This window comes from Anabrus simplex, chromosome 14 (assembly GCF_040414725.1).
Source record: "Anabrus simplex isolate iqAnaSimp1 chromosome 14, ASM4041472v1, whole genome shotgun sequence".
NCBI lineage: Eukaryota > Metazoa > Arthropoda > Insecta > Orthoptera > Tettigoniidae > Anabrus > Anabrus simplex.
The window spans coordinates 38,035,409-38,061,377 of record NC_090278.1 but is presented as its reverse complement, the minus strand read 5'-3'; the positions used below and the strand labels follow the sequence as shown (position 1 = coordinate 38,061,377).

Sequence of the window (25,969 nt, the reverse complement as noted above, 5' to 3'; positions counted from 1 at the left end):
AAATTTTGACCCTATCATGCAACGTCTACGCAGGGTATGACGCCAGCACGCACAACAAGGTTCATGTTTTTTTGTCCATGACGCCGCTCGCCCATACACAGCCAATATCGTCTAACAGTTCATGGCAGAAAAGGGGGTTGTGCAACTTGAACATCCCCCACACTCGCCAGATCTCAATCCTCCAGACTTCTTCCTATTCCCACGACTCAAACTTGCTTTGAAAGGAAAGAGATTTGACGAGGCTTTTGAACACCATCGCAAAGGAAGCCTCTTGCAAAGTTTCCAGGACATGTATCGCCGATCTCAGCAGTGCATAGTTATGGGAGTGGAATATTTCGAAGGACAGTAAGGTCACTGTCGTGCATTGTTCATCTATGTTGATAGTAAGGGAATATTCACCGAACTTTAATATCACAGGCTGTAATAATCTCCGCCTCTGTGCTGTAGTGGTTAGTGTGATCAGCTGACACCCTCGGAGGCACGGGTTCGATTCCCGACTGTACCACGAAATTTGAAAAGTGGCGCGAGGACTCAGTCTCGGGAAGTCAACTGAGTAGAGAGGGGTCCGATTCCCACTTCAGCCATCCTCGAAGTGGTTTTCCGTGGTTTCACAATTCTTCTCCAGGCAAATGGCGGGATGGTGCCTAACTTAATGCCACGGTCGCTTCTTTCCCTCTTCCTTGTCTATCCCTTCCGATCTCACCCCCCCCCCCCGACCCGAAATTTCACGCTCCAGCACCCTTGAGGTGGTAGAGGTGGGATCCCTCGCTGAGTCCGAGAGAAACACCAACCCTGGAGGTAAATAAATAAATAAATAAATAAATAAATAAATAAATAAATAAATAAATAAATAAATAAATACATAAATAAATAAATAAATAAACAGAAGCAGACACAAGGGGAGAGAGGCGATTGCTATTGCCTGGTATGTTGTGGACATTTATACAGAATGGATGATGACAGGTCAACCAAACAGATCTTCACATATCTTGGCAATAAGATGTCAACAACAACCTGGATGCATGAATTCAAGAAACATATGGAAAGAAACAGCAACTGAGAGAGAGGTTTTAGAAAGAAAGAATCAAAAATGGAAGGATTCCAAGGTCGGGAGGGAAAGAAACCCGCATGTCTTTGTGCACCTTCTTCAGATAGCGTGCATGAGATTATTATTATTATTATTATTATTATTATTATTATTATTATTACTTCTTCGTTAGGGTCTTCTAGGGACTACGAGATAATGTCATTGCTTCATCCCTTGTTGTTCCTTCTTCTTCCTCCAATATTGCTTCATCTGTTCACTATGCCTAATTTTTGCTTTCTTTGGACCATTTTTATCCTGTTTTCTTTCTCTCCCGACTTTGAAATAGTTCCATTTTTAACCATTTCTTTCTAAAAATCTCCGCCTCTCTGATTCTTCTTCTCATATATTGTTTCTTTGCAAATCTTCCTTGACTTCATGAATCCAGGTTCTTACAAAATTGTACAAAAATTATTTTCATTCTCCTAGTCAATACTATTTTTTCCGTCAATACGGATTAAACAATGAGATTCATAGTCTGTAATGAATCCAGATTGTTGCTGACTTTTCTTCCAAAGATATGTGAAGAGTCTGTTTGGTTCACCTGTTGTCATCCATTCTGTATAAATGTCCAAAAATATCAATCTCTTCTTCCGCATTGTTTCTGTCATACTTCCTATATTCCGGCATATTTCATAATTACTTCTTGATTTCTAGAGTTCTGTAGTTTTTAACGGATGGAGTATTTTCCGTATAATGTTTCTTTCCAGTACTGCTAATTTATTCAGTACTAAACATTCACTCGCGTACAGGCATTCCGGTTCGACTGCTGTGTTGTAGTGTTGTATTTTGAGGTTGTTGTAGATATTCTTAGTTATCCTACCGTGCTCTTTCCACCTTGTGTATCCTTATTATTATTCTTATTCTTCTTATTCTTGTTTTCTTATGCTCATTCTTAGAGCGCGTTGGAACTTGTTCATTGGCTTCATGACTTTCGCCTTCCTATTCTTCCAAAATCTTTTCATGAACTCATTGTGTTGCCTCTTCAGTTCTTCTGACCATTTTGTACCAGACCTGCAGCTAGTTTCGACCAAAAAGGTGTGTTTATTTACTGAGGTCCTGAAGACTTGGCGATTTTTCACGATGTCTTCCCCGATGTTCAATTCATTCAGGTCTCCTCTCGCTTCCTCCAGCCAATTTGTTCTCCTCTTTTGAGAATTTATTGCATTGAATAACCTTTTTTGTGAGTCTATTATTATTCATCCTAAAAATGTGCCCAAAAATGATGAAACTATCTGTGTAACTATAGAGGTCTGCATTTTGCCTTTTGATCCAAATTCCATTTTCTGTTATGGGGACGAAAGTTTTTCTAAGAATGTTACGTCCTTGTTTTTCAATATCTGCAATTTATTAAAGTAAAGGAGACACACGCCCATGTAGTATTCCAGTTCATACACCCACAGGAAAAGAAGACTTAGACTTAGAACTGTTTACATTCAAGGAAGTAGAGGATGCTATAAACAGCTCTAAGGATAATAAGGCTTGCGGTCCGGATACTGTCTTCAATGAACACATTAAAATTGCTTTCCCGGTATTAAAATAAGCAATAACATTTGTCTTGAACCAATGCCTTAAGCAAGGAACGATTCCAAACACATGGAAGACGTCCACAGTCAAAAAAAGAAAGGGAAGTACTGAAGATCCAAACGCTTATAGAGGCGTCGCCCTCGAATGCACGCTGCTGAAGATCCTAACAAAACTCCTATCTCAACGTCTGACTAACGAAGTGGATCCCGAATAACTAGAGGAACAATTTCGCTTTGGAAGAGGGAGGAACACGATACAGGCCATCTAGTGTCTAATAGATGATATTGAAGCAGGTACAAGTACAGCGGGAGGCAAGCTATACACCATCTTCGTTGACTTCTCTAAAGCTTTTGACTCTATTAGCTGAAGAATTATAACGGAGAAACTAGACAGATTAATGAGAAGGAATACAAGTCTCAAGCGACTAATTCAGAAGATACTGGCCTCAAACTGCATAGAAATTAGTGACGGAATCGCGAAGTCCAACCCAGTTCAACAAACCACAGGTGTCCTACAAGGGGATGCACTAAGCCCATTACTATTTATAATTGTTACGACTGATATTATAGAAGTAATACCTGAAAAAACAAGCATATGTATTTATGCAAACGATATCGTGATTGCCTCGAAGTCCAACGAGAAACTGCAAGAGACACTTGACGCGTTGGTGAAGTGGACAGAAGAGAATGAACTTCAATTAAACAAGGAAAAGGCAGTATCAATGACATTTAGGAAAGGAGGTAAAGCATCAGAGCTTCATATACATGGGAGACCTCTAAAGAATGTATCGAACTTTTAAGTATTTGGGAGTCACACTACAAACTAGAGGTAATGTTTTCTCTACCCACATCAATGACAGGACATTTAGAATTTGAATAAGTTGTCTGTCAGCCCTGAAACTATTTGACCTCAAAGTCCCACCCGTGATCACCTACGGTTTAGAAATTGTATGACCACATCTAAAAATGAAGCAGTTCGAGCAACTAGAAAAAGTGAAAGCTACGTTTCTGAAAAGGCACTGTGTGTCTCGAAGTATGCGCCTTCAAGTGTTGTGTATGAGTTAACTCGTGAACCTTTCTACGTAGATGATCTCCGTTGTCACCTACCGCTACCAACTACACCAACATATCTACACTTCATAGAGAAATTAACAGCAAAGAAGAGTGAGATATCGAGCGAATTTTACTCGAGGGACGCAATGATTTACAAAGACTGGCAAGGAGGGGAATATGAGCTCAGACACTTGGTTACACGATTTGCAATACATGGATTTCATTATAAGTCATGTAAAACTTAGAAATTCCATCAACCAGACACGGACTGTGTGTGTGAACGTTGTGGTAAGAGCTGACAACGTTATCATGCCATGATTTGTACTTATCGGCACGAGTCACTAACAGCCTTCTGCAGAGATGACTAATGTGTCATTAATGTAAATTTCTTTTGGCCATTGGCTGCAATAACAAATTTTATTATTATTATTATTATTATTATTATTATTATTATTATTATTATTATTATTATTATTTTGCTAGGGGCTTTACGTCGCACCGACACAGATAGGTCTTATGGCCACGATGGGATAGGATAGGCCTAGGAGTTGGAAGGAAGCGGCCGTGGCCTTAATTAAGGTACAGCCCCAGCATTTGCCTGGTGTGAAAATGGGAAACCACGGAAAACCATCTTCAGGGCTGCCGATAGTGGGATTCGAACCTACTATCTCCCGGATGCAAGCTCTAGCCGCGCGCCTCTACGCGCTCGGCCAACTCGCCCGGCATTTTTATTATATTATTATTATTATTATTATTATTATTATTATTATTATTATTATTATTATTATTATTATTATGTTTGTCCAACGCTTGGCTCGTTTCTCTACGCGGTCGGGTGTGAGGTGAGATGAATCTGTCGTGGCGGGTTTTTATGACCGGATGCCCTTCCTGACGTCAACCTCGTCAGAAGAGTTAATGAGATGAAATGAATGACGTGATATACGATAGTAGGGAGAGGGTGAAACCCGGTGCCGGCACATAGCCTACACCTGTCGAACAGCACCAAGGGGTCTGCTCAAGACTTAACGTCCCCATCCGACGGACGAATCACTATCAACAGTGTCATATGCCCTCACTCCATATGAGCACTGCGGAGAGGTTCAGAATTCAATCCAGGCTTTTGGCACGCAATCTAGTGATTAGAAATTGTAAACCACCACCTCCCCTACCCTGCCGGCCAACATTCTGATGGTGAAAATTCTTTCGACCAACAGGACTCGAACCGGCTAACCTCGATATCAGACCGTTTAACTTCAGCGCCTTAACGATTATGGCCACCAGGCGGGCTTATTATTATTATTATTATTATTATTATTATTATTATTATTATTATTATTATTATTCTTTCTTCGTTTCGGCCTGCTGTGGACCACGTTATTTCAACCGTTTGCAACCTTGAGCTTTAATTCTTCCCCAGTACTCACGCATTCTCGTTCTGTGAGTCTCCTTCCTTTCATCAGTCCACTTCTTGCCTGTTTTCAACTTTGGCCTTTCTTGGAACCTCTTGTATCCCTGGAGCTTTTTCTGGAGAGGAGCACGTTTCTGGATGTCTTCGAGTGTGATTCCTATTTCTTGAAGGTCTTTTTCAACTTCGATAAACCAGGGTCCCTTGGTTTTCTTGTTAAGAAAGTAGGAAAAGATCCTATTGGTTTGTCTCTGTGTGCTCATGCGTGCTATATGGCCATAAAAATTAATCCTCCTTTTCCGAATCGTGTCCGTTATCCTCTCCATATGCTGGTATAGATCGCTGTTGTGTCGTCTCAGTATTATTATTATTATTATTATTATTATTATTATTATTATTATTATTATTATTATTATTATTATTATTAGGTACCTATCTCTTGTTCCAAGGCCCTGGGTTAGTTTTCCGGCCTGTTCAAGGATTTTAATTCTGAGCCGAGGAGTAGAACAGGGTTCACTTCACACGAGATTTCCTCAAGCTCTTAGTTACAGGAAGAAAGCGCACAGTGAGAAGATGGCGCTACTGACCTGGTGTACATAGACGAACAGTGGTTGTCATGGTTACAACGGTGTAGCTAATTCCAGATACCACCAAAAAAATGTTCACGTTAAAACAATGAGAGTCACCTGTTTGGCTGCGTGGAACTGATCATTCCTGCAACAATGAACGAGGAATGTTTGTTCTAAAATGTCCATAAATACTTTGTCTGCTACAATAGAGATCATTCGTGGTCTAACAGTCGCGAGTGTTGGAATCAAGACGTGGGCAACCACTAGACTTAGGTTACCCCCTTTCGCTGGCGGGTTCAGTGAATGTCAAGCCCTAAGCGTTCTGAGCTGCAGCCAATAGCCTGCTGTGTTGTCACTGCTCCTTCACAAGCTACTGCCCTGGCCTCTGCTACTGTCAATAATCAACACTTGATCAGTCGAGATTGTAGCCTATGGTTTAGCAAATTAAAGTCCGGCTTAGTGGCGAAATGGATAGAATGCTTGCGTTTCGTCCGATGAGCCCGGTTCAGTTCTCAGAATCAATCCCCTCGTATTCTTAATTCCCTTGGCTTTGGGACTGGGCATTTATCACGTCTTCGCCATTCACTGCATCCGCATTAGGTTACCATTAAGCCTATACATGCACCATTATTACTATTAAATTAAAATTTTGAATTTTACAGCATTACCAGAAGTCGTACCCATCGTTCACTGGTTTACTAGCTTCCTTGGGAAAGCAGTGGTGGTGTCCGACCCACAGGTTCGATTCCAACCAACCAAAGAGTAGGCCCTGCACTAAACCTGAAAGATTGCATTTCATTTTGGCATATCTACCTATAACAGTAGGCCCGCAGTGTTTCTACAAGGATGCAGAAACAAAAGGAAGTGAAATACCAGCACTTTGTTAAATCTGAATAATTAAGGCAGAAGTATGAGGTAAAGATGTATATACGATGAGAAACGCATATGCCAATTCGGAAACTTCCGGAGAACTTCGGAGTGTTTACAGCTCTCTCTCCTTCGTTAGCAGTGGCGATCTGACGGAGCGAAGCCTAGCACACCTATCCTCCCGATCCCCGCACTAGCATTGGCGATATGACGGAGCGAAGTCTAGCACACCTATCCGACAGGACCCCGCACCTATCGGGCATTCAGCAGCAAGCCGTGCAAGGTGGGTCGAGGGGAGTGGGACGCAGAGTTTGGGCTGCAATGTCTTTCTCCGATGCCTTGCACTCAGAAATACGAGCGACGTTTTATCCCATTGCGTTCAAGCTTTTTAGATGCTTACCTTATTAAGTGCTTCATATTTCTTTCGTTCTCATTTGAGACGTGTGTAGCCTACAAGAGATGTTTGATACGAATGGCACGATTATTACTGCTCGTGTTATGAATCTCTCTGCGTCAGATGTGTGGGTGAAGTACTGCTTCACGGATCATAAAGCATTATTTTTGGCTTGTGTCCACTGCTAGTTTCTCAGCTTGTTGAAACAGTTATAGAAACTGACGTGGCTATAAACACATACAGTACAGTGCCGAGATTGTCACCGCACCCAAGCCACACGACGACGATGGGGACGCTTCACACACTATAAAGAGATGTTATGTGATGCTTATCGTGATGTAAACCAGCCCTGTGGCTTCTCAGCCCGAGGCTCCCACTTCGAGGATTATTAATTCTGGTAACCCTTTGCAACGGTGCTTCATATACACTGACGGATGTATAATAATAATAATAATAATAATAATAATAATAATAATAATAATAATAATAATAATAATAATAATAATAATAATAATAATGTTTCGTTTGTCCAACCCATGTCCCGTTTCTCTACAGGGTCCGGCATGAGGTGAGGTGAGATGAATCTGTCGTGACGGGTTCTTATGACCGTATGTCCTTCCTGACGTCAACCTCATCAGAGGAGTTAATGAGCTGAAATGAATGACGTGATATACGATAGTAGGGAGAGGGTGAAACCCGGTGCCGGCACATAGCCTACTCCTCTCGAGTAGCACCAAGGGAACTGCTCAACGCTTAACGTCCCCATCCGACGGACGAATCACTATCAACAGCGTCATATGCCCTCACTCCGTATGAGCACTGCGGAGACGTTTGGAATTTAATCCAGGCTTTTGGCACGCAATCTAGTGATTAGAAATTGTATATCACCACCTCCCCTACCCTGCCGGCCAACATTCTGATGGTGAACATTTATTCAATCAACGGGACTCGAACGGCTAACCTCGGTGTCAGACCGTTTAGACGTCAACGCCTTAACGATCATGGCCACCAGATGGGCTAATAATAATAATAATAATAATAATAATAATAATAATAATAATAATAATAATAATAATAATAATAATAATGGTATTTGCTTTACGTCCCACTATATTCTTTTACGGTTTTTGGACACGACGAGGCGCCAGAATGTATTCCCGCATGAGTTCTATTACGTGTGTGTAAATCTACCGACACGAGGTTGACGCATTTGAGCACCTTCAAATACCACCGGACTGAGCCAGGATCGAACCTGCCAAGATGAGGTCAGAAGCCCAGTGCTTCAACCGTCTGAGCCCTCAGCCCGGCACTGTCGGATCTCGAATGACTATGTAGGATGCCCATTCGTTGTCTATATTAACAACTAGCTGAAGCATATGCGTGATTATATCTTTGTCCACCCCTCATGTTGCTCGCCAGATCCTGAGGTGCATTAGTGCACACCTTTCTCACTGTCATTGGCTTGTCGTGACATACTTGGTTTCTTGTTTTCTGTGGCCCTTTGCAGTTTCATGAAAAATGACAATCTACAGCCTGTTTCCAGTCATTTAACTGGGTCAGGAATGGAATGAATGAAGCCCCATCTAGCGGCGATGGTAGGAACTGTGCCGGCTGCCGAAGTCTGTCGCACTCCTCTAGGGCAATGATTAATGACTGGCAGATAAAATACAATGATATTGGATAGTGTTGAAGGACAGGGAAAATGAGAGTGGCTCAAGAATAAGATGACCTTCCTCCGCTTTGTCCAGCACAAATCTGGCATGGAGTAACTGGAATTTGAACTACGGAATCCAGCGGCGAGAAGCCGACGTGCAGCCACCTGAACCACGGAGGGTAGATGCAGTTTCATATTGTTTTGTATTATTACTGACCTTGATTTCATCTCTCCCTTCCGATATAAAAGAAAGCCAAGTGTCGGGTTCCGATATTATAGGCCTTCACATCTAGTTTTCTTCGGACTGTGATATTAGGACATCCAGTGTAAAGGTGACTTCCTCCTTTCTTCCGTTCCTTCACGACATTTTTCTCTTTCCATAGTCATCTTTACAATTTTCCTAGCCCTGATGAGGAACCCCTTCTTCACCTCAAGAAAACGACGACCAAGGCCAGGATTTTTAAGACCAAAAATCGTTTAAAAATGATCTATAGAACGACAGCAAAAATCCACTAAAATGATCCGAAAACTTTTAAAAGACATACATCGTAAATTAAATTTTACCTATCAGTTTCCTAATCTAGTTGGTATAGCCTATATTTATGTTCTAGACATGACAATGAACTTTCGTGCTTATTCCATGACGATGAGCTTTTGTGCTTACTCCAAGACAATGGGTTTTTGTGCTTATTCCATGACGATGAACTTTTGCGCTTATTCCATGTCAAGAGAACAAGATGAAACTCGTTACGTTTCGCAGAGAACTTTGCTCCACGTCTTCAGAAGAAAGTCTCCACTGTTCTCAAGGAAGTCTTCTCCAATGGGAGGTCTCTCTCCTGGAATGTGGGCATTTCCAAAAACTAAGTGATGAATAAAGTTTCATCAGTCCCCAGATTGACAAAGCGTTGTGAAGATTTAAAGTCTCCGTTGCGATAACATCGAATACCACACGCGTAAATGCGTCATAATCTTCAAACATGTAAGAAAATGACTAAAAAGTACAAAATAGTCTAATAAATTCCATAAGATGACCAAATATTGACGTATAATTTTAGAAAATGGACTAAAAATACGAAATGGCAAAAATATGACCTATTAAATTAGCATTTATATATATTATATTTATTGAACTTACAGGCTCACAGTCAACTCACTACTGGAGAGCCGCCTAGCCCTAGCCCTAAGGAACTATGAACTAGGATTACCAGGAGATGTGAAGGCTTCTCACGAGACAGTATGGATTTTGACCTAATGGAGGAATTACCGGCCAACGTGAGGCTGCTCACGGGCTTAAATATGCACTATTAGGGATTATAGTAAAAAATTAGGCCTCCGTGGCTCAGACGGCAGCGCGTCGGCCTCTCACCGCTGGATACCGTGGTTCAAATCCCGGTTACTCCATGTGAGATTTGTGCTGGACCAAGCGGAGGCGGGACAGGTTTTTCTCCGGGTACTCCGGTTTTCCCTGTCACCTTTCATTCCAGCAACACTCTCCATTCTCATTTCATAGCATTTATCAGTCATTAATAAATCACTTTGGGAGTGGCGACCCCATCATACTAATAGCCTATATCTGCTTCATTCATCACATCCCTGACCCGGTCAATGACTGGAAAACAGGTTGTGGGTTTTCATTTTCATTTTCAGTAAAAAATTAGCATTTATAAAATGCGGAAACTGTGATCAGAATCTGTGTACAAGTTAGCAATGTCTGTTGTACACCAGTGAAGAGATGACATGTTATCAAAATCTTAGGACTGATCATGACAAAAGCACCACCATCACCAGTTAACAAGACTGAGCCACATCTTCCATTTTAGCAATGCTCGGCGTTGATAGAGATGAAGCAATAAAACTCCAAATTCATGAATTCTATTATCATAGTCGGTATGGTAAAACTATATGATATAAATGATCAGAAATTGCATTCTCTATATCTTTTGTTATGTAGAACATTTTGATAAGAACAATAACATAGTTACTTAAAAATTAAACTTTAGGCGCCTTCCCCTATACTACCATTTCATCCAGCGTGAATAAAATTAATTATAGCCCAGATTATAGTTCCTCATTCCCTGACTTCGTCTACCGATTTTCATTAATTTTTCTTCAGCCATTTTCTCGTGATACGCGTACATACATACAGAAATACCATTCCTTTCAAATTCTGAGCAATGTACTTCTACTTTTAACGACACAACTCTACCTTTTCCCGTTAAGTGACTGCGCTAACACCTCGTGTAACACGTGACATGAGACTAATCTCTTATGACTACAAGATATGGGCCATTAATTATTTCCAGTACTGTACGAGCCCGCTCTGACGGCATGCGTACATACCTGCATAGACTCCGATTGCTAGTCAACTGACAAAATGTGTATCAATGCAATGTGAGCAAATGTAATTTGAAGTACGCCCATATCATGTGTCATAAATGCACAAGTAAACAAGCAAAAGATATAGAGGCATCCTAAGAAGTAAAGGAGAACATTATGCACTCCACATGCAGTCCTTCCTACCCGCCATATGGAATAGAAATTAATCACACTGGTCAACAATGATTTTGTTAAATGTATAATTTATGGTGATTCTTATGTACTTTTGTGTGCTGATTACGAATATGAAACCAGAAACTTCCCATCACCCACAGTTTGCTTGTAATTTCAAATCTTTGTTTTCATATTTACGGGTTAGCATGCTACCATTAACAAAGATTAATAAACTATTATAATTGTTGGTTTATCATACTCTTACCATATTTTTTAAACTTTTTATTCTCTTAGGAATGTACAGAATTCCATATTATTCATTGTTGCCACAACAATTAGAAACTTTAAAACATTGCAGTTGTCAGTTGAATTAGAGATTTCTTTCATGCGACTGTCTGCATAGAGTTGTGCTTCCAAAGTCTATTGAAAGGAGATAGTTTGTGTTCAATATACCGTAGTGTTTTATTTTATTGTGTGAAAAATGCCTCGCAACTGTAAAAATAAACCAGATAATTTCTGTATATATATGGCGAGTTAACCCTTAAAGCGCAGAGGCGAAGTGTTACTACTTTAATTAATGAAGCTTATGAGTTGTATTTTGATTGCAAGATGGATCTGAATCAGAATTGGGCCCCTAACATGTGTTGTGCTTCATGTGTAACTCTACTGACTGGATGGATGAAGGGGACTCGCCATATGCCTTTTGGAATTCCGATGCAGTGGAGGGAACCTACGGATCATTTGACCGATTGCTATTTTTGTGTGACTAATATCTCTGGTATATCTTCAAAGTCAAAACATACAGTTGTATATCCGTCTCTGAAATCAGCAACCTGACCGGTTCTACATGGTCCAGGGCTTCCTATACCTTCTCCACCAGATAGATCGTTGATGCATGGAGATGAAGTAGTTGATGTTGGTGAAGAGTTATGTGATGATAAAATGGATGATGACCAACCCTTCGTAGAAAGTTCTGCAGCTTCTTCTGAGCCTCATTTACTTACACAATCAGATCTAAATGATTTGGTTCGTGATCTTAATTTGTCTAAAGCCAAATCAGAATTACTCGTTTCAAGACTAAAAGGCTGGCACCTTATAGAGAAAGATACCAAAGTCTGCTTCTTCCGCCAACGTCAAAAGGAATTTGAGCATCTTTTTTCTAAAAAGGAAGAACTGGTTTTCTGCAATGATGTTACAGGTCTCTTCGAATTACTAGGGCAGCAGCATAATTCAGAAGAATGGCGTTTATTCATTGATTCTTCAAAAAGAAGTTTGAAAGCGGTACTGCTTAACAATGGAAATACATTTCCATCAGTTCCTGTAGCCCATGCAGCTAACTTACAGGAATCATGTGAGAACATGGAAATGGTACTATCCGCTATCCAGTATGAAAAGTATTCCTAGCAGATATGTTCAGATTTGAAAGTTGTAGCTCTCTTACTTGGTTTGCAGTTAGGATATACGAAATGTTGCTGCTTTTTATGCGAGTGGAATAGTCGAGATAGAAATAATCACTATATAAAAAAGAACTGGCCAAAAAGACAGTCATTTACTCCAAGACAGGAAAATGTCGTTCATCAGACTCTTGTTGCATCTGACAAAATCGTACTGCCCCCATTACACATAAGACTAGGTTTGATTAAGAATTTTGTAAAAGCACTTGATCATAGTACGGATGCATTTCAATTTCTCCAAACCAAATTTCCAAAACTATCTGTAGGTAAACTAAAGGAAGGCATATTTGTTGGTCCTCAGATCAAAGAACTGATGAAAGATACAGTGTTTGAAAGCAAGTTAAAAACATACGAACAACTGCATGGTCATCATTTAAGGTGGTCACAAACTTTCTAGGAAACTACAGGTCAGAGAATTACAGGGAACATATGAGTAAACTTCTACAAAACTATGAACACGTGGGATGTAATATCACTCTTGGACTCGCATCTTGACTTATTCCCTGAAAATCTCGGCGGTGTCTCAGACGAACACGGGGAACGTTTCCATCAAGACATCGTCGAATTTGAAAGCCGTTACCGGGGAAAATGGGGTCCAAATATGCTGGCTGACTACTGCTGGTCACTCAAAAGGTATGTTCCTCAAGCTAAGTTCAGCCGAAAATCTACCTCTCATACTTTTTAGGTATGTAAATGAAATTTTTATGTTTAGATAATAAATTTTAGTCGGAATAACATTTTTTTAATTTTTTGAAAATTACTCAAAAACTGTGCGTGATAGAAAAGTTCTAAAAACAGATTTGAAATCAGAAGAAAAAAATGTACCAGAAACACCCTTTCACTTCCATTTAACAAACAAAAATTTAAATTTTGTTGCCCAGTGTTATCAGAAGTGCACAACAGGGTTGGTTTCGGTTCCAACCAGAATAGCAAGCTATGATGCGTAGTAATTAGTCATGACGTGTGCCGCATCGTCAGTATACATTTCTCGCAAGATTAGATTCATACGATTCTTTACTCTTCTTCATCGCTAGTTATTCGTACGCTCCTTGGATGAAATTCGCTACGCAAATGATTTTTAATACGGTATTTATACAGGATGTTGTTGAAAGAGGTTCAAAGTAAGCATCATGCAACAAAGAGGACAAAGAAGGTCCTATAAACATTGGTCGTAAACTCAATATCTTCGGAGCTGCGGACCACTACCATCATTAATCACGATGTTCCAATAATTTACAGAGGATCGTATGCAACAACAAAAAACGGAAATACGTACCTACCTAATAATTGGTCGTAAACGACTGCAAATGTGGTTCGTGCATGAATTGGCACCGGTCCATTTCCATCTTATGTTTAGGTGGCACGTAACACCGGTCTTCCGTGAGCTGGGGGAATGATTTGGCCTGTTCTTTCGCCTGACCTTAAGCTTTAAGATTTTTGGCGTTGGGGTATGGTATATGCGGTTCCCATAAATGATGTGGATACACTAAGAGAACGTGGTGTTCAATGGCTGTGATGCAATTCGACAGCAGCTAGGGGTGTTCCAACGAATGTGTGATTCCATGCGACGTACGGTGGAAGGCTGTATTGCATTGGATGGTGGTCACATCGAGCATTTGTTGTGAAGAGTTGATCAAAGACATGGTAGTGGGCCATAACTCGGAAGATAGTGGGTTTGCTACCAATGTTTATTTCGTACGTTTGTTTGGTGCTACCTCCTCTGTGAATATTGGAAACCTTTTCAAGGACACCCTGTAAAATCCAATAGGACGTTAAAGGCGATGCAGCAACAACCGCTTTGACCTTATTGAGTATCATTCATTTCTTACTTCTCAAATCATTCTCTTTTGTTCAATAAAATTTCGATCTTTGCTAAGCAAAATACGTGCGTAAATGGAAATTTAAATGAATAAATACGACGATGAAAAATGTCTACGTGTTTATCATTTTGAATTACAACACATGAGAGATTCTTCATGTACATAACTCTATCGGCTAGTACAGCCTATCAGTTTCTTTTCATATCTACTGTGAAGAACACGTTCTGAGCCATTTATTCTCCAGCCCTGAGGATGATACAATAGTCGCCTACAGTGAGGAAACGGCTGAAATAAAAGCTTTAAGAAATTGTTCTGGAGGTTGCAGGATTGTGTTTAGAAACATGCTAAGAAACAAAACGCTTTGGATAGTGATTGAGTATGTAATAATTTATCTAGTTTTCTTACGTATGAAGAGGAACTTCTACTGGAACCAACGAGCGAACATCCGACTGGATGACACGTTGTCCGATGAAGTAAAAATTAGACGTGGCGTTTCACAAGGCTCCGCGCTATCTCCAATGCTTATCTTAACTTTTATTCGGAGGCAATCATGTTAGGCCGGTTTCATCAATACATTGTCATCAACGGCAAAGTCATGAATTATTTCCGATATGCAGATGACACAGGACTGGAAGCACTGAAGATCTCCAAGTATTGTTGAATCATGTGAACGCAATTAGGAATGATTATGGCTTCAGGAAAACGTGTTCGGAAAACAAAATTCATGGTTGTCAGCGAGGAAGTTATTGATACCTCATTAAAACAGTTACTGATTAAGCCTTATGTTCGCACAAATATTGTGGGTGCTTCTGAATGACAAATCGGACTGCAGCCAGGAAATCTAAGCTTGCATTGAACAATCCAGCAGCAACTTTATCAAAATGAAGTATGTGCTGTGTACCGAGATCTTTACCTGAAAACGAAACTACCGTGATGGTATGTAGGTCGAGTCATAAGTCATGTCAACTAGTCTTTTTCTCGCGAACAGGAGACAACACGGAAAATCTAAGATATGCATTTGGAAACGTACGGTATGTACTTGCGTATGATGCCACTAGATGGTGTATGTAAACAACAGTGTGACCCTAAGAATGCTCCCAAGTTCAGTGTGTGAGTGAGAGCGTCACAAAATGGAAGTCAACAAGCAGGAGCAACGATCGTATATTAAAATAGCACGCCAATGCCATGCAGAGCTGCGGGAAGCATTAGGTGGACAACGGTTTGCTAACAAAGAGGACATCGTAACAGCATTTCGGAGAGAGGTGTCACACGTTAGCGATACACATGCAGCGAATGGCATTCAGAGCCTGCCCCACCGCTGGCAACGTACAGTGGAAACTTGGGTGATTATTTCGAAGATCTGTAACCAGTGTAGACCTGTCCTTTGTACGTAGTCTTGTGTATTTGCTGTCTATACCATAATAAAACAATACTTACCATTGGCCTCTGTTCTGACACTTTCCTACGAGAATCGCCAGATGTCAGAATTTGTCTTCAGGCAGTATGTATAAGTGCATGCCCTATATTTCCAAATGCATATCTTAGATTTTCCGTGTTGTCTCCTGTTCGCGAGGAAAAAGTAGTTGCCATGACGTATGACTCGACCCTCGTACATTTATCACTAGAGTCCGGATTATTAGGTGCGGATAGGTTAAAATGCAAACATACTTAAGCCAGTAACAGGTGTACCCTACACTGTGCAACGACCACACTATCTGATTTGCATAGATATTAGGGGTACAGCCTATAGAACTCCTTGAGTTTATGCTACTCTTCCTACATTATGGTACAACGGGTTGCATGACACTTCCTACAAACCAAATTACTTTGCATTCTAACCTATTACCACCTACAAATCCGAGGTACATTTATCACAACCCCGCACTGTATTATAATGTATTATTAATATTTTATTGTTGTATTAGCCTAATATACGAATATTGATGATGATGTTTATTGCTTAAAGGGGCCTAACAGCTAGGTCATTATCCCCTACGATAAGAATATTTAAATCTGGAGTCTCCATGTTAGATCCTAGTAATTTATGTTGAACAGGCGGTCGGGAGACACACCTTTTTCCAGGTTTGGAAAAACATCCAGGGATACTTTAGTGAGTCACGCGGAGAGTCCCACATCTAAGACATGGATATCCTGAAGTCAGCCTCGTACCTATCTAATCTTAACTTCGGGCGTTATCGGGAAATAGTCTCGTGTTTCCATAGCACGGGAAATCTGTCGCTCCTGTTTAGACAAACACACCTGAACGAGCTTGGACGTATCGAGATGGAGTGAGGATGAAGTGGTCTATTGATACCTTGGAAGGACGCGCTCTGAGGAACAAATTACTAGGAACTGTGAACTTAACGAATGTAGGATTGATTATTGACGAACGGAGCAATGTTGTACTTTACTTGCTAATAATTATACAACTCTAGTGCTAGTGTACTGATTTACTATCTGTACTTGGTCTTCTATACCTTATGGCAACTTCCGGTAATCTATGGCCTGGTTTTCAAGGCACAGACAAAACGATTGTATTTGTCCAAGCGAAAGTGTCTCAAAAAACCAAGTATTACCTCCAGTGCTTAAAGAGATACAGTATCAAAGTGGTATACCATGTGTCGATGGCGAGACCCGGCAATTTGTGTTGATACACAAAAACAGTGAAGGGAAATATAACTTATACATGCATTGTAACTATCGTTCAGTACGGCCCCGCGGTGTAGAGGGCAACCCGTCCGCCTGTCACCCGAGGGGGGGGGGCATGGTTCCATTCCCGGCCGTGTCAGGGCTTTTTAATGTAAATGATTAATATCGCTGGCCTGGGGACTGGGTGTTTGTGTCGTCCTCAACGTTCCTTCCCTCAAATTCAACACTTTACACTTGCGCAATTACACTTACACGTAGGTTCTTTTCATATCGTGAAAGTAGTGGCGAAAGATCTGCAGAAGTCGACGCCACGAACAAGTATCTTTTTTTAAAAAAAACTACAAATGACAGTGCCGTTCTCGGTGTCGTTTCCCAATGCTTTTCGCTCTAGGATTATTGAATGTACACAGGAAGTCTTCCAGCAGCTGTAAATATTTATTGAGTGCGCTGCTATGTTATATTTATTGTGTGTTGATAAAGTAATAATGTACAGGTTATTATTACGTCAGATTATAGTATATTTTAAATTAGTATGAAGTTATTGGAGAACCAATGTGCAATTCCTATCAGTTTAATCGTTTTCAGACAGTTAATTAAAGCCTGAAACAGATGTACCAGTACGCAGTTCTATGTACGGGCGCTGGGAGAGAGAGAATTATCGTGCACAATCAAAATTCGAGGAATCCACTTTGGTGAGCTCTGGCGCCCAAATTCCGGACATTTTAATTATTTATTTATGTTAATTAATATTACACTAAGTGTCCTCAAGCGATAAACACTCCCCTTACTAACATGAGGGGTGGATGTTGACCAAAACCTTGGAGAAGAAGTTGGAGGCATTTGAAATGTGCCCATACTGTCTCATGCTTCGTGTACCGAGGACCGACACGGCGAGAAACACCGAGGTGCTGGAGGAGATTGAAGTGTTTTACAATATCAAGCGACAGAAACTCCAATATCTTAGCCACGTGACTAGAGACAACAAGCACCTATTCCAGCAGCTAATTATAGAATACAAAATCAAAGAACGGCGAAGACCAGGAAGGAGGAAGATCTCATGGATCAAAAATTTGCGGGAACGGTATGAATTTTACTCTGCATCTCTGTTTCGAGCCGGCAGGCTGGACTGTATTGATGATCACCAATCGCCGACGTGCAGACGGTACATAAAGAAGAAGAGGATGAAGGGGGAAACATACAACGTTTTTTCCCTTAGTATATTCTGGTATGGTCAATGCATTTAGAGTCCTACAACACCAACTATAGTAAATCCATGCATTTACTTACTGTAAGTAGTCGTCAAACTCATCCTCGTCCTCCGTCTCCATGCCAGCAACAGGTGAGTAGTTGGACAACAGCGTGCCTGAAAGTGTTGGCCACTATTTCACAAAACACAAACACTCACTTCACACGATCATTAGCACCACCCATAGAACTCTAGAACACGATCCTATTGTCACACGAACACTAATTCACTTGTTATTCCTCTCGAAGAACCTCAGCTAATCTCTACCAATTGCTGTTGTTGAGTACCGCAGCTAGGGGTCCTGTCACGCAATACGCTGGTCCCATCATCGAACCTTGAGGACACCCTCTTCATGATCTGTGGAGAGTAACAAGACAAGCATCTCTGTAAAACTTTTAAGACAGACCGCGTCATTTTCTTTCCCTTGCAAAGCTCACTCTGGAATTATAATACGGAATCGAAATTTTTAAGGGCAGGCTATAATCAGGATGAAGCCGCCATAAAACTAAGCAGAGAACAGTAGATATGGTTTTGGGCTTACACGAGAGAGCGATTACATATTCACAATTCTATACTTCCCCGTGCAGCGGAAGAAATGTACGAGAGTTTGTAATAGAGGGCAGGAGTGTAGAGGCTTAATTATTTATATTTATTTCCAAAGAGTCTGTACAGAGCTCACCTCCAACTTAGATCCTGTACTGTTTGTAGTGAACAAATCAATCTAATATACAGTTATAAATAACAAACATGCTGTGATAGGCATAGTGGCTCTTCACGCAGCGATCACTGACCGGTGTAGCCTGGCGTTTACTATAAATTCGGAGTTTGCCAAGGAATCGCGAGGAAACTCACGATAATACTGAGAGTTTGTAATAATATAGATAATAAAATAGCTCCCTCCTGCAGTGGTAACTCCTGGATGGAGCCTGTCAATTAACAAAAGAATAAACTGGAATAGGGGTAGTGGGCCCTCCACGCAATGATCACTGAGCATTGGAGTCTAGTGTTTACCAGATATTCGGCGCTTGCCAGGAATCTCGAGGCTACTCACGATACTAAAGGAATTTTGGAATAATAGTAATAATTGATCCTATCAGTAGTGCTAACTGCTGGATGGAGCCTGGTGATAAGAAATGTTACGAATCCTGATTACGTTACGTAACATGGAGAGGAAAAGATTAAGAAACCTTGAGTTAGCATATAGGCTTAATTAATTATTTTTCGCGAGGAAAAATACAATATTGTTGGAACGAAACAAATATTTGTTTACAGACCAGCTAAAGACAACCCGCTTCGCTGGCATTTTTAATTGTACATCCGTGCGATTTTTCTCCATATAATAAAGAAGACGGGAATTAAAAGACCACTCTTTTCCTGTTTCTTCTTTTTAGGGGGGATTACATTAACATCTTACATACTAAATAAATTCATAAAAATACATTCATATACATTACATTTGATGTCTTCTTGCCCGGCGCACGCACAAACAGATTTTCTCCTTGTCCTACACACGAGACAGCAACGAAGAGCTGACCATTTTAACAAAGAATAATCCTTCAAATTAACTCCGCAGTAGTGGAACGTTTGACTCCTGAGATTTATTGGTTGTCATACTACGAGGTAATCTCACTGGAATTTGTAATAGTTTGAAACAAAATAACAAATCATTTGAGATCATTGGAACTCCTGGTATGAAAACTGATTTTCCTTTTGCTTTGCCGGTTAGGATTACTGCCTCGTTGATATTGTTAAGGAGCTGTTTCAGTTTATATTCAAGAATTACAGAAAATTCTCAGAGATGTACAAGCAACAAACTGTTATGGTTCTGAGATCACCACACTCCTGCCAAATGAATCAAAGACGGTATATAAAACCAAGGACTACAAATCACGGTTTTGTAGAGTGCAGTATATTCTCACTCCGATTCTTCCAGTACACTGTCACTCATATTAATACATTCAATGACGAAGTCAGCCACTTTCAAGCCCCACATCTCCCACACCACCACAGCTACCGACACGCAACTACTATAGTGCACCGGCCCCATGGTGTAGGGGTAACGTGCCTGTCCCTTATCCGGAGGCCCCGGGTTCGATTCCCAGCCAACTCACGGATTTTTACCTGGATCTGAGGGCTGGTTCGGGGTCTACGTGATTAGAATTGAGGAGCTGTCTGACGGTGAGATAGCGCACCCGGTCTAGAAAGCCAAGAATAACGGCCGAGATGATTCGTCCTGCTGACTACACGACACCTCGTAATCTGGATGTCTTCAGGCTGAGTAGCGGTCGCTTGATAGGCCAAGGCCCTTCAGGGCGTTAGTGCCAGGGTGTAAGGTTAGTTAACCGCTGTAGTGTGCGATGGGAGCATCGAGGCGACTACCACACACACACACATCAGTGGTCTGCGGTTGGTAGTTTTGGCTGCAAAGTGAAAATACGAACACACAGGTCTATGTATATACACTGAGTGGTCAAAAGTTACGGGAAGTGGTGTCCCATTAGAAAATGTGTCATGTATGTCACCTGAATGTTGTGGCGTAGCTGAGCATCTGTCACAGACGCTATTGTCGTGAAGATGGCAACACGTCGCGAGTTTGAACGTGGGATGATTATCAGCACACGGCGCCTGGATCATAGCATTGCGGAGATTGCATGAGAATTCACGTTTCCGAGGTCAACAGTGTCGAGGGTGGATCGTCAATATCGCAGAGAGAATGTTACCACCCGCGTAAACCGCCGCACGGGAAAACCACGGGTGTTTAACGAATGGACATCACGTCATACTGGGTGCTCGGCGAGCTACTTTGAGTCAGATCACCCCCAGGTTGAATGTTGGTGAGTCAGGAGTCCATTTCTACCAGGACTGTAAGGAAGCAACTGCACCGCATAGCCTTCACCAGCCGACACCTCGACACAGAGCTCAACGACGCGCATGGGCCCGCGATCACCTGCAATGGACCATGGAACAGTGGCGGTGTATGGTATGGTCCGATCATCCCGGCTCCAGGTGTATCGAGTGTGGCCTATGCCCCAGGAAGCTACGGATCAACAAGGCTGTGTCCAGGCGGGAGGTGGCTCAGTTCTGGTCTGGGCGGCGTTCTCATGATCTCAATTAGGCCCCTTTGTCTGACTGCAGGGTACGCTGACAGGTGCACGTTATCAGACCATCCCCTTCTAGCACTAGAGTACCCTGATGGAGACGCCATGTCACCGCTCTGTGGTGGCAGGCAGGTAGTTGGAGGAGCACTCCAGTGAAGTTACGACCACTGTGGGTCCAGATCCCTCCAGAACCACCTTGTAGAGTCCATGCCTCACCGTATTGCTGCCGTTCTGAGGAGCAACTCGTCATCAACTAAACATTCAGTCTCCCCCGATGACTTTTGCCCACTCCGTGTATATATATTAATGTACAGACGAGGGGTTGTTTACGTGGCGACTCGACACCGCAGCGGCGCACCTAGTGCAAGTGACTGGAAACTTGTGAAACTCTTGACAAGGTGCCGACTTCAGGTCGATGTCAGATAATCACCAAGTACGATATGTAGTAAATGGTGGTGCTCGTTCTGCTGATGCTTGCATTCTTTTAGCTACGTATAGATAACGCTACTGACCTAGTGTACAGAGTTGACGAACACCGGTTGCCAAGGTTACAACGGTGTCCGCAAAAACTTGACGACAAATATTTTCACCTTCATACAAAATCCAATTTTTGACAAGAATATGTCTTATGGTTCGGCGTCATCCGAAAATTTGTGTAACGCGACAAAATTTGTGACTTAAGTGACGTCACATTAGTCGTTACCATAGGCCTTGGTCACCAAGAATGCCGCGGCTGTGGATTTGTATAAATAGAGTGTTGAAATAAAAACTGTACTGTCAGTGACGTCACATTAGTCGTCACCGTAAGGCTTTGGTCGCCAAGAATGCTGCGACTGTGGATTTGTATAAATAGAGTGTTGAAATAAATACTGTACCATCAGTGACGTCACATTAGTCGTCACCGTAGGCCTTGGTCGCCAAGGATGCTTCGACTATCGATATCAATATTTGAGTTGTATTTATTGAAAGACATATGCATGATCATTATCTTTTTGCAAAGAAAAATATTTCTTTCCTTAATGGTAGGCTAACGTCAGGAAGAAGCTGTCGAAAACCGACTCACTGGATTACTGTTCATCATTGAAAGCTTTCACAATAGACTTCAGGGTTTCTAAAAATTCATAAAAGTGTTTCGTCAAAACTCACCTAGTTGTAAATAACTGTACATTCCTCCACATTTCTGTAATAATGTACATAATGTATATATATATATATATATATTATTGTATATATGTTGTTAATATATGAAATAATTTTAAAATGTATGTATATTCATAATCATTACTTGTTTAATTATTATTACCAGTTTAGTATATTATTAGCATTAATCTCGGCGAGGTTTGTTGTTTAAAGTGGTCTATCAGCTAGGTCATCGGCCCCTAATTATGATTGGAGCAGCGAAATGACACAATAATTTAAACTTCAAAATACGTCCCGTGACTAGAATCTAAAAAGTTTGATTATAAAAAATGACCAAGAACCCAAAACAATCAGTGGATCCAATTCACAATGCCTTATTTCCTGTGGATGATGCTCGTTATAAAAAAGGGTCCAAAATCCAGTTCATTGGTCCCTCATAGTAGTACTAATCACCGGTAAAGCAGAACCATGGTATTCCTCCTATAGTCGTACTTATCGCAAGTAACGTCGACCCATGGTGCTCTTCACATTATCAGACTAATCATAAGTAGCCTCATGGTTCTCATTCCATCATCCCTTGGTCGCCCCGTTTAGTCACCTCCTATGACAGGCAGGGGATATCGTAGGTGTATCCTTCAACTGCGTCCCCCACCCAATAGCAATAATATCATCATCATCATATTCTAAAGGCTAAGCCTCGTCGTCGCAGCCATAGATGTCGATCTTGCGCCAGTCTTTTGAACTCAGCGTAGATCTTGCAGTTCATCGTCAGAAGCAGGTTCTTGAAATAAGTCACTCTTGGTCGTCCTCTTCGTCTTTTCCCACCAAAACTTCCAACAATGATGTTACAAAGGAACTTCTCATGCCGCAGAATGTGACCAATAAATTTTATTTTCCGTTTTTCAACTTCAATTACCAGACTCCGTTTTTCTCCCATAGTTCTAAGGACTTCGGTATTGCTCTTCATTTCAGTCAAACTTATCCTCTGAATCCTCCTCCAGATCCACATTTCTATTGCATCTAATATTTTCTTTTCCTGCTCTCCTCATATCCAGCTTTCGCTACCGTACATACAAAGGCTTTCAGAATTTGAATACCTATATGTTTGTTAGCCAGCAGATGCGTTTTATCTTGGAAGGCTCTCTTTGCTGTTGCTATCCCTCTCGTGACTTCTGATATTTTCCGTTTATCACTCGTTATTAAACATAATCTTTAATAATTGGTATTATTAGTTTATTGGTTTAGAATATTGTAACATATTATTAGTATTAATATAATGTGTAATCCAAACTTAGAGTGACATACTGTAAGTGGGGCAAAGAATCATGTAGTGAGCAATAAATAAACAAGGAGTGCGAATAGGTTGTTCATTCTCCCCTTATTTGTTCAACGGTTACATCCCGAAAGCACGTGTGATGTGAAAAAGGAACCATAGGAACGTGAGGAGTAAGGATCCGTGGGGGTAGACAGCAATCTGGCTGCGATTTGCAGAGAGGACATCGTTGTGCTGGCTGAAAGTCAGGAGTAATTGCTTCAGACCACTGAACAGGTTTAGCTGACTTCGAAAAACACGAGTGTGTTTCATTGGGTAACTTATTGTAAGATATCTTCATGATATTCTCAACTCCAATTAGGTGGAATTTGAGTGTGATATGGCAATATTGTGGCAGGAATGCAATGAGATATTCATTGAAATACAGTGTGTTTCTAAAAATGTGGGAATTACTCGGGGATGGATAGCTCATCCCAGAACGAAACAGAAATACCCTATGAAAATATGCCGTACGATCGTTGGTTTATGAGTTACAGATATTTTTAGTAGTCGAGTAGTTTTCACCATGGTAGTGTATCAGCATATATACTACCGAGCTCGATAGCTGCAGTCGCTTAAGTGCGGCCAGTATCCAGTATTCGGGAGATAGTAGGTTCGAACCCCACTATCGGCAGCCCTGAAGATGGTGTCGGTGTCTGTGTCGGTGCGACGTAAAGCAACTAGCAAAAAAAAAAAAAAAAAAAAAAAAAAAAAGCAGATATACTGCCCGGTGGGAGCTGAACTCCGTATCACCATTTAGAACGCCTGGAAAGTATGCATAGCCGCTTAACGGCGTGGACGGATAAGTTGCCGGCTGAACCCCTAGCCATTGCAGTGCAAGGACACCTGTGTTATGCTGGTCTGGAGCGGGTTGTAGCCTCCCCAGGATGAATATTTCTGCTGTGTGAATTACAGTGCGAACTAACGTATGTACCCATCAAATTCATTTCAATACAAGAAGTGCTCAAAATATCCACCATGCACTTGAACTTGCCATCTCACTGATTGTCGGACACGTTCGAACAGTCCAGACATCGATGGCAACCAGGCACACAGTGTCCATAGATATGTTGGAAGCACCGCTTCCGTTCAAATTTTAAATACTTCATGAATGTATTGATTTAGAATGTGTATGCGACATTTTAATTTCGTTTCATTTTCAGTAGTAAATACGCATGCCAGCTAGCACAAAAACTACTGAACCCCACTGCAAGGTCAGCCGTCGGGTTGTAGAACTAAGAACTCTCGAGTCCCGTGAATATGATTTTGAAATTACAGGCAAGATAACGAAGAAGCACAAACGGCTAGTAAAGTTATCTTCCATATTGCTGTTCAGTGTTTCATTGAGTGCATTCTCGACGTCAGTGGTATATTTAATTAGTGATTGGTGTTATATAGGGGCTGCCTAGCCGAGGCGGTAAAGGCGTGCTCGGTTCGCCCGGAAGGACGTGGGTTCGAATCCCCGTCAGGAAGTCGTAAAATTTAAGAAACGAGATTTCCACTTCCGGAGGTGCATATGACCCTGAGGTTCACTCAGCCTACACCAAAAATGAGTACCAGGTTAATTCCTGGAGGCAAAGGCGGCCGGGCGTAGAGCTAACCACTCTACCCCATCACGTGCCGCGGTCAACAATGGTGGAAGCCTTTACCTTCCACTCCTCCAAGGGCCTTCATGGCCTGTACGGAGGTGTCTTTGTCTTTGTTTTGGTGTTATGTATATAGGTGAAGTGCCATAGAAGTGATTTATACATTTGAAACTTCAGTACGTTCTTAACTAGTGTACATGTATGTAAGTTGGTAGCTGACATACCACTAAACTCAGCATGGAAGACTTGGTGAGAGTGGATAGAAGTGGTCTAAGTACGGACTGCGGTACAGGGATCAAAGAAAGTAGCTGGAAGTCTTCAACTGAAAACGACTTAAGGCTCCTTGTTTCCAAGACAGACTCCTTGTTCGAAAACAAAAACAAATTCATTTACTCAGCATTTCAACGAGCCCATTTATGATTCAGTACCGTGGCTGTAAACAGTTACGTAGAATTTATTGTCCCTGTCTTTTATTTTCCGAAATATGATAATCTATAGAACACTCATGAGTACGACGATTTGAATAACATTTATAAAGAAGATAAAAGACACAAATATAAAAAAAGCGTCAGCATAAAATGACGATGGAAAAGCATAATAAAACTATTAAAGGGAACTGGAA

The 25,969-nt window shown here is 41.3% G+C and overlaps 1 protein-coding gene across 1 annotated transcript in view; it reads right to left on the bottom strand.

Annotated features, from left to right (window-relative positions):
- Window positions 1-25,969, bottom strand: part of LOC136885238 (adenylyl cyclase 78C) — a 1,041,122-nt gene that overhangs the window by 847,116 nt on the left and 168,037 nt on the right. The window contains exon 2 of the mRNA XM_067157709.2: window positions 18,253-18,568. Within this exon, the coding sequence (XP_067013810.2) occupies window positions 18,253-18,293 (41 nt within the window). The 5' untranslated portion in view covers window positions 18,294-18,568. The remainder of the gene's footprint in view (window positions 1-18,252; window positions 18,569-25,969) is intronic.